Consider the following 12,707-nt stretch of genomic DNA (forward strand, 5'->3'; position numbering starts at 1 on the left):
TAATTTCTAGTTTTTATCATTCTGTTTCCCTTTCTAGTTTCTGAAGCATCAATAAACACCGAATAAATACTCAAATACTTCACAAAAACAGCAATTTACAGCAAGTTTCTCCCAGATAATATGACACCTATTGATGGTTGTTGTTCTTTTGGTAGAAATCAGCAGTTAAACGAAGTACACTGAAAAAAATTAATTTGATTTCCAACAAAATTTTTTGATGATTTTTAACCGGTCAAGTCAAATTCCAAATTTTTGTCAAAACTGTGACTCATGCTTGAATTCAGACAAATTATCGAAGTTATTAAGATTTTTTATACTTTTTAGTAGAAAAAATGCAATTCTCGACATAAATAGATTTTATTAATAAGCATGGTTTGGATTTCAACCGTACATCGGTATTTCTCGAATATCATATTGAATTTGACTATTGTGTGGTTTAAAGTGACATGTTAAATGAGAAATTCAATTCAAGTGTAGGAATTATGAGAGAAAAAAACAGAAGCTAATTGCATTTTTGAGCTGAATATGATGATGTGGAATAAAGGGAATGTAGGCTATTTTGCCTTAGAAAATAAGTTGAATTTACGTGTTTATGAAGTGCACACACAGAAATTTATGTGCAAACATTATATTTTCATAAGACTTTTATGGGCAATTTCTTAAATGCATTTTTTTGTGAGGCTGTATTTAGGAAATCTGCTACCCTAATCTTAGAAAACTGAGGTAGCAGTTGAAAGCTGCTATCCTAACCTTGACAATATTAATGCTAAAAATATTTTACCTTCCAAATTCAGATTATTTCTAATTAATAATGAAAGACCTTACGTGAGAGCAGCTCTGATGTTCGCACTGAAAGTCATTTTTACAATGAGAACCACAAAGCGTTAAAAAAAATCTTCCCTGTATTTATCACAAATTTGCTGCTAACGCCATCTAAGAAAGCGAATGCATCAAAAGGAAGAAAACACCTCTAAATCTATTTAAGTCCTTTATGCGCACATAAAGGAACTAAGAGCTTCCCAAAACTAGGTATTTTTTTTTTCAAACTACCGCATATTTCAACTAGGCTTAAAAATACTACACTATAAAAGTGTATATTTGGCTTTGAAAACCAACTGAAATGTAACTCCAGTTTGCAACTGGATTAATTAAAAAATGGAACATTTAACCAAAAGGTTTTATCAAACAGTTCATAGCATCGAACTGTAATTAAGGAGTGACTCAGCTCAATAGTAACCGTTACTCAAAAATGGAATTTTGATAAGAATTTATAAGAATTGGGTTCTTATGAGAATTCCAAATATATAAATTTAATTAAGTTTAATATTACCCATCAAAAGCTACGGACCTGAAAATAAAAATTGATTTTAATGGATTGAGGGATTTTGAAAAAAAGGAGCCTGATTTTCGAAAACGGAGAAAAAGCCGAAAAGAGTAAGTTTTTATTGAAAAAAGGTCTTTTTTTATTTTCATAGAAAATACTGAAAAGCGGCTAATCTGTCCACTGTAAACATTAAAAATACGTTTTTAGCCCCTCCTACGTTTTTGTGAGTTGAAATCACTTCCACTCATTACAGCCCAAATTATATAATTCCCATGCTTTTTTTCTGTTTCTTTATTTCGTCAACGTTGACTCCATTTACGGGTATTAAGTTGAAAAATGAGTGATGCAAGGCAAAATAAATGGAAAAAATATTATTTGCGCTATATATCTGCACATTTGGTGGAGGGATTGGAGGTAAAATAAACTGAAACGGTTTTACTAATAAAAGTATTTTAGGATTTTGTAGAGTTGTTTTCAGAGCTTTATATCCTTCTCAATAGCCTTATTGTGTTTTGATATCATAGTAACTAATAGCTTACGGTTAAAACAAAAACTTTGGACGTTAATTGGTAATTTTTGAATCCGTCTAATAATAAGTAGCATCTAGTTTTTTGTATAGCAAAATCAATAGTTCATGATAACAGTTCAATTGTAAGGAGCGAATCTGCCCAATAGTAACCAAAATAAACTTTTCTAACAATTAATACATCAGAAAATAGTCACAATTAAAATAGGCTCTAAAAAGGGTCACAGGCAAGGCCATATTCAGGTGAAAGGCTTAAGGGGCTTAACGACAAACCCCTCCCAAAATTTTTGTCCGAAAAACCTGTGACAAGCTTAACAGCTTTTTTGGCATTTTTTTCACAGGGTTTATAAATTTATGGTAGCAAGACTGCTTATCATTATCTATATCTATTTTGCCCGCCTAGGTTGAATACTTTGCGTTTGTAGTTGATGCCGATACAACTACCTGATAGAAGATGAAATTCTTTGTCAAATTTATCGCTAATCATAGCATTCGAAAACAAAATAAAAGACAAGTTGGGTCTTGGGTGGGGGTTTAGTTGTCCTCCAATCTTTAAAGTCACTTATAAAGAGCCCTAGATCCAAAAAAATAATAACAATAATAATAAACACGCATCCGTCATCTGTCTTCTTGGCAAAAAGACAAAATTCCACATTTGTGCAGATAGGAGCTTGAAACTTTGATATGCTGAATCTGATGGTGCAATTTACATTAAGATTCATTTTCTTTTTGGGGTATTCCTCCCTTTTTTGAAAAACAGGCTCCCTTTTTTCAAAATCCATCAAAATCCCTATTTCTTCTCAGGCTCGTAGCTTTTGATGGGTAACATTAAACTTAAGGATGTTTATATATTTGGAAGCTGCATAAAACCCCATTTTTTTCCCCTCTTATCAATTACATTTTTGAGTTTTGGTTACTATTGAGCTGAGTATCTCCTTAATTAAAATCCGATAGTATGAACTGTTTGATAAAACCTTTTGGCTAAATGTCCCCTTCTCAAGTAATCCTGTGGCAAATTGAAGTTACATTTTAGTCAGTTTTCTATGCACTGTCCATACTTTTAAAGTCTAGTATTTTTTAAGCCCATTTGAAACGTGCGGTATTTTGGAAATTTCCCTAGTTTTGGGAAGCTCTTGGTTCCTTCGTGTCCCCAAAAAGGACTTAAATACATTTAAAAACGTCTTCTTCTGTCTGATAAATTTGCTTACTTTGATATTTAGAGTTAGCAGCAAATTTGTGGCAAATACAGGGAAGACTTTTTTTAACTTGGGTTCTCATTGTAAAAATAGCTACCAGTGCAAATATCAGAGCTACTCTCAAGTAACTACTACTACTAATAACAACTAACCGCACAACCAAGCCACCTGGGGCCAACACAGCTACGCACAAAAATTACTGTGTGTACACTTCGAAGACACGTAAATTAGATTCATTTCCTTTTTTAAGTCAATATATATTCCCTTTGTTTTTATATATCTTTTTCAGCTCAACAAGACACTTAGCTTCTGTTTTTTTCTCTCATAATTCTAACATTTGATTTAAATTTTCATTTAATATGTTATTTAAATGGCACAATAGTCAAATTCAATATAATATTCAAAAAATTTCAATATACAGTTGAAATCCAAAACCTGTTGATTAATAAAACCTATTTGTGTCGAGAATTACTTTTTTTCTACGAAAATTTATATAAATCCATATAATTTCAATAATTTGTTGGACGTCGTACACAAACCACTACTGCGGTTTCCTCATCGTGGTAGTCAGGTGGAAACGGCTGGAATTGCCAATCCTAATTCTTGCTAGGCCAAACGGCAGAGGGTGCCATCAGGGAGTGGATACCTGCATGGTTAAATATATTTCCACGAAACGTCCAAATGCAAGTCAATGTAAAGAGTCCAACCCATACTATTGCATCCCCGGCAATCGATGCGTTGAATGTTTCATCATCACCTTCTCCAAAAAATTGGGAAGCCCATACTACGGCATCCCCGGCAAGCGATGCGTTGAAGGTTCAGTGCCTTCTCCGAAAAATGGGCAAGCTGAGGTACTACTTCGGAAAAATAGACAACCCCTCAGTGTAGGGTGCTGCAATGTCTGCTCGATGAAATGCCTAACGACTCAGTCGTTCATTACTGGGGAATTGTTGCGTTACAACATAGACATAATGTGCGTTTCAGAAACTTGAATCAATAGCATTGTGGAAGGCTCAGAGATTAGAACTCCTTTGGACGACACTTCTTTCTCCCTTTTCAACTCAGGATCCCTTGATGGATCTGTGTATGGTGGAGTGGGCATCATTTTAAGCCCCTATCATGGAAGTCACTTCTAGAGTGGAAACCTATCTCACATAGAGTAGCAAGAGCGCGATCCAAAGGCCACCTATTCAACATATCAGTTATTGTAGTTTATGCTCTAGCCAGAGACGCACCGGAGAGCGAAGCAGATATTTTTTACCAAGTTCTAACTTGTATGCTTAAGAAAGTCCCAAAGTGAGACCTCATCTTTATTGGAGGCGACTTTAACACCAGAATCAGGGGAAAAGTATCCAATGCTGAGTCTGCCATTGGCCACTTCTGTCTTGGAGCTAGATGTAGCAGGGGATCAAGACTTCTTCACTTTGCCATGACAAATGATTTGGTCATTACTAATACCTTATTCAAACACAAGCCCAGCCACAGAGCCACATGGCATTCTAGAGACGGCAGAGCAAAAAGCCAGATTGATTACATCCTCATGTCCCGCCGATGGAAATCACTGGCTACGAATAGTAGATCGTACATTGGAGCAGATACTGGTTCAAAATATGAATCGGATCATCTTTTAGTCAAGTTATATCTAAAGTTACGACTTGCAGCACGCCCCAAGAGGAAACCTCCAAGAAGACTTGATACCAATCGCTTCGGTTATCCTAGGCATTCTGGCATTCTGCTTAGAGTTGTCTAGTCGCTTTGACGCTCTCCAAGTGTAAGCGAACGATGGGCAAACTCAAAGTTTGGATAAAGAGTGGTTGACCATACGCTATACAATCCACGATGCTGCAGAAGCTACTATAAGATACCGCAAAAGACTATTCAAAAAATGGATGTCAACACGCACAATTCAGATGGCTGAGCACGAGCAACAGATATAGAACAGAAAATCGGAGTTGTTCAAACGCCTGAGAAGAGAATGCCACCAGTCAGCTAAGAATGATAAGATCCAGAACTGGGAGAAAATTACTGAAGACATAGAAGCCACTGCCTCTAAATCGAACACCAGGAAGATGTATCAGCTCCTAAAATCAATCAGGCGTAAATCACATAAGCCTACTAGCACATCCGTCGAAGATGAAAACGGCAAGTTACTCTCGAATAATACCGAAATAATAATTCGCTGGAAGGAGCACTTTGACAAGCTACTTAACCAGCACCAATTCTCCACAGTAATGGATTATAATCGCTGCCATAATCCAAGTCGTAACCCTGATGACCTTCAGGAGCCAAACTCACCCAGCAGTATTTACAATGACGTGAATGTGGCTTCCCCCACGTTAAATGAAGTCCAACAAGCAATCAATTGAGTTAACGGCAAGAAAGCCCCTGGTACTGATGCCATTCCAGCTACACTTTACAAGTATGGAGGGACAGCACTTGTCAGCAGGTTTCACAAACTAACCTGTCCTGTATAGGAAGAAGAGATGGTTCCACAGGATTAGGGAGACTCTATCATCCTTCCAGTCTTCAAAAAGGTTGAAGACAAAATGCAGCAATTATCGTGGGATTTCTCATATAGCATTACTGCAAAAATATTTGCCATAGTGCAACACAATTGTTTTCGTGTTCAGCGCAAAGTAAAGACAAGACCCATTCAAGCGGGATTCCACCCAGGCAAGGGAACAACTGACCAACTATTCGTCTTAAGACAAATCCTTGAAAACAGGACAAAACACCAGAAACCAACAGTGTCTCTACTCATAGATTTTATTACAGCTTTTGATAGTGTTCTAAGGGATGGAGTCTGGAAGGCCATGACAGAGGATGGAGTACCAGGCAAGGTAGTCAGACTTATCCAAGCATACTGCCAGCATGCGCGAGCCCAAATTACGATCGGTGGAGAACTCTCCTTGATGTTCCACATTGATTTTGGTGTCTGACAGGGATGTATATTGTCTCCCGTCTTGTTTAATTTCGTGATCGACTGGATTATGACCAAAGCAATGACGATCTTTCAGGCGTTGAAGTAAGACCCAATTTTGTGATCAGCGATTTGGACTACGCCGACGATATTTGCTTGTTAGCTGAATCTCGTTCAGAAGCCCAATCTGTGCTATCAAAGGTATCTGAAGAATCCTTATTGGTTGGCCTGAAAGTAAGCTCCCCAAACACAAAAGTAATGGCGTCTGGTATATCATCTCAACCCCCCCCCCCCCCAGTTTTACTAAAACAGTCGCCCATAGACGAGATATATGAATTCAAGTACCTAGGCTCTCTGGTAGACTCAATAGGAGGATGCACATCAGAAATACAGTCAAGAATTGCTTCAGCGACTGGAGTCTTCACCCAGCTAAATCACTCTCTATGGAACCAGAAAAATGTTCGTCTGAAGATAAGAATAAGAATCTACCAGGCCCTTGTTCAGTCTATCTTATTATGCGGCTGTGAGATATGGACTATGAAAGCATCCGACATTCAAGCCCTAAACATATTTGACCATTCATGTCTAAGGAGAGTCATTGGCATTAAACTCCGTGATCTTGTCAGCAATGTCGAACTCCGCAAAATCTGCTATCAGCGTTCTGATTTGGCCACTATAATTAAGCAAAGAAGACTCCGACGCTTCGGCCATACACTTCGCCGCCCACACCACACATTTGTCAATAAGGCCCTCAGATGTACGATCCTCTTTCGGGATGGTAAAAGCGACATGGGGGAAAAAAGAAAACGTGGCTCGCCTGCATCAAGGCTGACCAAAACCCAATCAGTGGCTTCAAGATGTATTGACGAAAATGCGAAAAGTCCTGGCTCGATCTGATTGAGCCACTTGCAAAAAGCCAAGACTCTTGGCTTACTGCAATGACGAAGCTACTGGACGCCAGGGAGAGCGGAGATTCTTAAGTCCTGCTACAAGTACAAGTAAGTAAGTACAAACCACAATTTTAAATGATTTTAATGTATATGTTGCAATCAAGACGGTTTTTTTTCTCTTTTGGTTACAATGAGCACGCCTAGTCACTCCTTACTTGCAAATCGATGAAATAAATATAATATAATATCTTTGATTCGTTGAAAATAATATAATAATTAAATAATTAATATAATATAATAATTTGTTGAAAAATATAATTTGAAAATAATAGAACAATTCGTTAAATAATATATTATCGTATAAAAAAAATAAATATAAAACCCAGTATTTACATTCAGTTGTTGATAAAAACAAAGTTTATGGTAACACTTGATTGCGTAACAGATGCCTACCTGTCAACCCTTTGTGCTGGTAAAAATATGACCGTAATCTTTTATATTACAAAGAAAACTTTTTCAGCAGTAAATAGGGATCTATCATCCTGTAGCACCTTTTTTCAGGCTCAATCTTAATGAAGAAGATTAGAGATAAACTTATCGACCTCTCACCCCTCCCTCTTCTATATTTTTTTGGCGTCTCGCGGAGGGTCAAAATATTTGGCTAAAAATATCCGTTCCCCCCTTCCACCCATACAATGACCGGCCGACCCAGCTGATGAGCCATTATACATCTCTCTACATGATTCTATCAAGCATTAAGTTAATCAACTTAGAGAAATGAAGCTTTAAAATAAATGGTTTTATTTAACGTTTATTTTATCTGAATTATATGACGCTTTAGGAACGAATTTGCAACTACGCGGCATTGCGACCTCTGAAACTGGAAAGTTCATTATGTAGTTTTCTATAATTTTAAATCGATTGGCAATCTTTTCAATCGATAACAACTTGGCCCTCTTCGGGTTAAAATTGTAGTTTCATGCTACTAAATAGCAGAAAACATCACTCTGCTATGGCAAAATCTTGTTGGCTACTTAAAAGGGGCTCTAATACTTTTAATTTGCATTGGATTCAGCCGTTCTTCGGTTTTCAAGGACAATTGGTTGGACATGGTCACCCCTGAAAAAAACCCGAATCAGTTAAATTCCATCTTGGAGAAAAAAAAATTAAAATTCCGCATATAAGTTGTGGGGCAATACTTCCCCCGACAAGGCCCGTAGAAACGATTCCGACTAGGCCCTGTATTTGGGCACACCATGAACTCCGAGAACATCCGTTATAACATGACAGACAGCAGGTGTTACTGCATAGGTCATTTGGGAAGACATACACCCTCATTTTGAAGGGGCCTCTCTTTGGTCAGCAGGTGTTACATCACAGGAAATGTTTACATTTGATTGTTACGTAATTAGAGTTGAGGGGTCACGCAATCTTGCGTCACGTGGTAGATTATCGAAAATGACACAATCTTACGTAACTTGGTAAATTTATTGGGAGTAACCTAATGACAGCGCACACATGAAGTGTTAAGTAATGACAGCACAAACGCGGGAGTTACGTAATGGTGGTGCAAACGTGGAAAGCGACGTGATGACGGCGTAAACATCAGTATTACATAATACTTTTTGTGATTTAATTCTTTTCCAAGACGTTATTTTTTTCCAAGATGGTTTTTTTTTCGAGGCATTTTTTTTCAAGACATTTTTTTTTCTTTAGTTATTACGTAATAGGGAATATTTACGGATGATTTATTCTGACATGATATGTCTCTTCTGAGCCCGTAGGAGGATCCCCGCTTTTAACTCTGGAGGACACACACGTGGGGTGTCACATAATACTTTTTGAGATTTCATATTCTTTCAAAGCGTTTTTCTCAGAGGACCATTGTGTTCTAATGATTTTTGTCCCCATTAGGACTCTAAAGGCCATTCCCGTCCAATGGAGCTGCGCCTTAATCATCAGGACTATGAAAAACTTTTAATATTCTGTTTCGAGGAAAACTTTTCTACATGATAGCCATTAGCACGCAATAATAATCCCCATGTCCCATTCGATTAAATGATTTCCACCCCTTTCCGTATCAGAGCACAAACGTCCCCAGTCCTATTGACTTTTGCATTATTAAATACACCGGTTAGTTTTCCTCAATGTTCTAATATGATCTAGACAAGTTAAGTTACACAGCATGTGTTACGTGGCATTGCCATTAGATTTTTCATTGCGTAAATTATTACGTATTGAAGCCTTATCCTGGAACAAGGAATCTAAACAAAATTAAGGCTTTTGTAAATACAAAATTTATTGATAAAAACACCATTACTCATAATATTAGCAAATTTTAAAAAAATTGTACCGTAATTATATCCAAAAACACTAATACTAGTCTCTTAAATGAATACATAAACAAATCATCAGAAATTATTAACATTATACGCAATTCCACCCAAATTCTACTAAAATTATACCATAATTCTACCCAAAACCACTGATATTAGTCTCTTAAATGAAGACATAAACAAATTATCTCCAGGAATTTTTGACATTACTCGTAATTCTACCGAATTCAACCAAAATTCTACCGTAACTCTATCCAAAGCTACTGATACTAATCTCTTAAATGAATACATAAACAAATCACTTTTAGAATTTGGGTAGAATTACGAGCAATGTCAATAATGCCTGGAGATAATTTGTTTATTTATTCGTTTAAGAGACTAGTATCAGTGGCTTTGGATATAATTACGGTAGAATTATGGTAGAATTTGGGTAGAATTACGAGTGAAGTCAAAATTTTCTGCAGATGATTTGTTTATGTATTCATTTAAGAGACTAGTATCAGTTGCTTTGGGCAGAATTACGGTAGAATTTTGGTAGAATTTTGGTGGAATTACGAGTAATGTCAATAATTTCCATTTATTGAGCTTAAGTGCTTTTTCTGTGACATCATGATTTTATAGCGTTTTTTATTAAGAAGTTTTGTATTTACAAGAGCCTGAGTTTTTTTTTAAGATTCCTTGTTCCAGGATAAAGCTTCAATACGTAATAATTTACGCAATGAAAAATTAATGGCAATACTACGTATCACATGCTGTGTAACTTAACTTGTCTAGATCATATTAGAACATTGGGAAAAACTGGCAGGTGTTTTTAATAATGCACAAGTCAATAGGACTGGGGACGCTTGTGGTCTGATGTGGAAAGGGATGGAAATCGTTTAATCGAATGGGACATGTGGATTGCCATTGCGTGCTAATGGCTAACATGTGGAAAAGTATTAAACGAAATAGAATATTGGAAAGTGTTTATAGTCTTGGTGAAGGCACAACTCTATTGGATGAGAATGGTCTTTAGACTCCTAATTGGGACATAAATCATTAGAACATAAGGGTCCTCTGAGAGAAATGCATTGAAAGATAATAAAAGCTCAAAAAGTATTATGTAACACCCCGCGTGTGTGTCCTCCAGAGTTAATAGCGGGGATCCCCCCAAGGGCTCTGAAGAGACATGTCACGTGAGAATGCGTCATCCGTAAACATTCTCAATTAAATAAGAACTAAAGAAAAAAAACGTCTTAAAAGAAAAAAATACCTTGAAAAAAAACGTCCTGGAAAAAAACAACGTTTTGGAAAAAAATTAAATTTCAAAAAGTATTATGTAACACTCATTAATGCTCCATCTTAGCGTAACAGCCCCCCCCCCCGTGGAAAACCCCCAGCAGAAAATTTGCCCCCCCCCCGCCCACCCACCCGAAAATGTATGCCTACATCCCAATAACAAATACTATAGCAAACAATGGGCAAATTCCATAACTTACAGACCTTTCCCCTGGGGCTGTGGGATGGTCATGTTATACTCAAAGGCATAGTTATTGGGCTTTTCAACTAAGATGAACAAAATTGTTATCTCAAAATTTTGGTAAGACGATCTTGGGAAAAAATGGGCAGGGAAGGGGGCCTAGTTGCCCTCTAATTTTTTGGTCACTTAAAGGGCACTAGAACTTTTCATTTCCGTTCAAATGTGCCCTCACGAGATATTCTAGGACCACTGGGTCGATACGATCGCCCCTGAAAAAAAAAAAATAAACACGCATCCGTGATCTTTCTTCTGGCAAAAAATACAAAATTCCACAGTTTTGCAGATAGGAGCTTGAAACCTCTACAGTAGGGTTCTCTGTTACGCTAAATCTGATGTTGCTATTTTCATTGAGATCACTTGACTTTTAAGAGCTATCTCCCCCTTTTTTCAAAAATCAGGAAAATTTTCTCAGGCTCGTAACCGTTGATGAGTGAGACTAAACTTAACGAATTTTATATATTTGGAATCAGCATAAAAATCGATTGTTTTGATTTATTTATTGGTATCAAAATTCAATTTTTAGAATTTCGATTACTATTGAGCCGGGTCGCTCCTCACCTAGAGTTTGTTACCACAAACTGTTTAATAATTTATTAGTGACTGAACCGGAAACCGATATTTCACATCTACAACTACAAAAACTGTAAAATGACACTAAAAAGAGAGAAATAAATACAACAAACCAGAAAGGAAAATAAAAAAGGATCACGGTCTAAATAATAAGCATATCACTTTAGAAATCAACTATGAACATCGATCAAATCGGACCGTATCAGTAAGAAATTGAATCACTAGAGACTAAGTAAGTTTACAAACACTAAGCAAATACAAATCAAAAGGAAAGAAGATTAACAAATCATTTAAACAATTTATCAAAAGCGAGCGAGGGAAAGAATAATTATTACATTCAACGAGGACATGATAGCAATTTTCAACACCACCACACGAGCTGAGTGGAGTGTCACTTTTCCTAATTCTGTGTAGGAAATAATTTAGGTGGCTATGTCCAGTTATAAATTTAGTTAAGTAAGGAGACGTGCTAAAACTTTTAATATACAAGAGATCATCCTTATTGCACAAAGTTTATCGTCCAGCTACTGACGGAATTCTCAAACCTATTATACCAATTATGATATATTGCATTGTTCAAAACGGTGCGGGGACAGAAAGAGAGGGAGTGGCATTCCTTTGTATTATAATTTCTGTGCCCAAACATTGAGCAGCAAGTTCATCAGTAAAGGTACTGTGCCCAGCGGAATGGCGAAATAATGGAAATACAGGGGGAGGAGAAGTTTGGCCAGACATTAGGACGAATTGTATTAAAATATCGTAACAAGGATATTTTTATAGCCCGATAGTCAATTGGGAGTACACCAGAAATGACGGCTTCTGTCACCAGAAATGGCCGCCATTTCGGCCAGAAATGGTGGCTCCTCGTTTGAAGCAGTTCTAAAAGATTTGGAAATCAAAATCAAGGAAGGTCTTTGAGCTGAAAGTAGGGCTTTCATTATATGCGTTTTCCTGATTGCACTACTGCCTCCTTTCCTAACTTTAAAAATCTAAAGCCTTCTGCGTCATTGGTGCTTCACTGAAAGTGAATTATATTACAAATATTCTCTTTTCCAGTTATTACAACATTGAAATGAAAATACATATTACACTATTCAAATTTTCTTTTTCAATTTTATTTATTATAATTTTTTTTTACTTTTTCAATTTTATTTATTCATTTAGAATTAAACCTTTAGCCTCCTTATAGCATATAAAACACTAAATGCATATTAAATGCGTTCAATACATTGTGGCAATTAAATGTTTCTCCTTGTACTGTAAAAATATCACACTTAGATGCCTACTGGTACAGAAATTTAAGCCTACTTCGCCACTGCGGTAGTTGACGGCTCTTACAGACAACAAGCTGAATGTACGCGATGAAATCAGGTTCCAATTCGGGTTTTTAGCCTGTTCGTAAAATATGTTCTGAATAACTGATTCG

General features: G+C 36.6%; 2 protein-coding genes across 2 annotated transcripts; both read left to right on the forward strand.

The window, feature by feature from the left end:
- The first annotated feature begins 5,592 nt into the window (after positions 1–5,592).
- Positions 5,593–5,985, forward strand: LOC148951222 (uncharacterized). Its single transcript, XM_089091032.1, has one exon. The coding sequence runs from the start codon at positions 5,593–5,595 to the stop codon at positions 5,983–5,985; it is 393 nt and encodes a 130-aa protein (XP_088947158.1).
- A 239-nt stretch (positions 5,986–6,224) lies between these two features.
- Positions 6,225–6,863, forward strand: LOC148951223 (uncharacterized). The gene has a single exon (XM_089091033.1). The coding sequence runs from the start codon at positions 6,225–6,227 to the stop codon at positions 6,861–6,863; it is 639 nt and encodes a 212-aa protein (XP_088947159.1).
- The last annotated feature ends 5,844 nt before the right edge of the window (positions 6,864–12,707 follow it).

The sequence above is a fragment of the Artemia sp. Qi Xiang Cuo genome, chromosome 6 (genome assembly GCF_049724085.1).
Source record: "Artemia sp. Qi Xiang Cuo chromosome 6, ASM4972408v1, whole genome shotgun sequence".
NCBI classification, from domain to species: Eukaryota; Metazoa; Arthropoda; class Branchiopoda; order Anostraca; family Artemiidae; genus Artemia; species Artemia sp. Qi Xiang Cuo.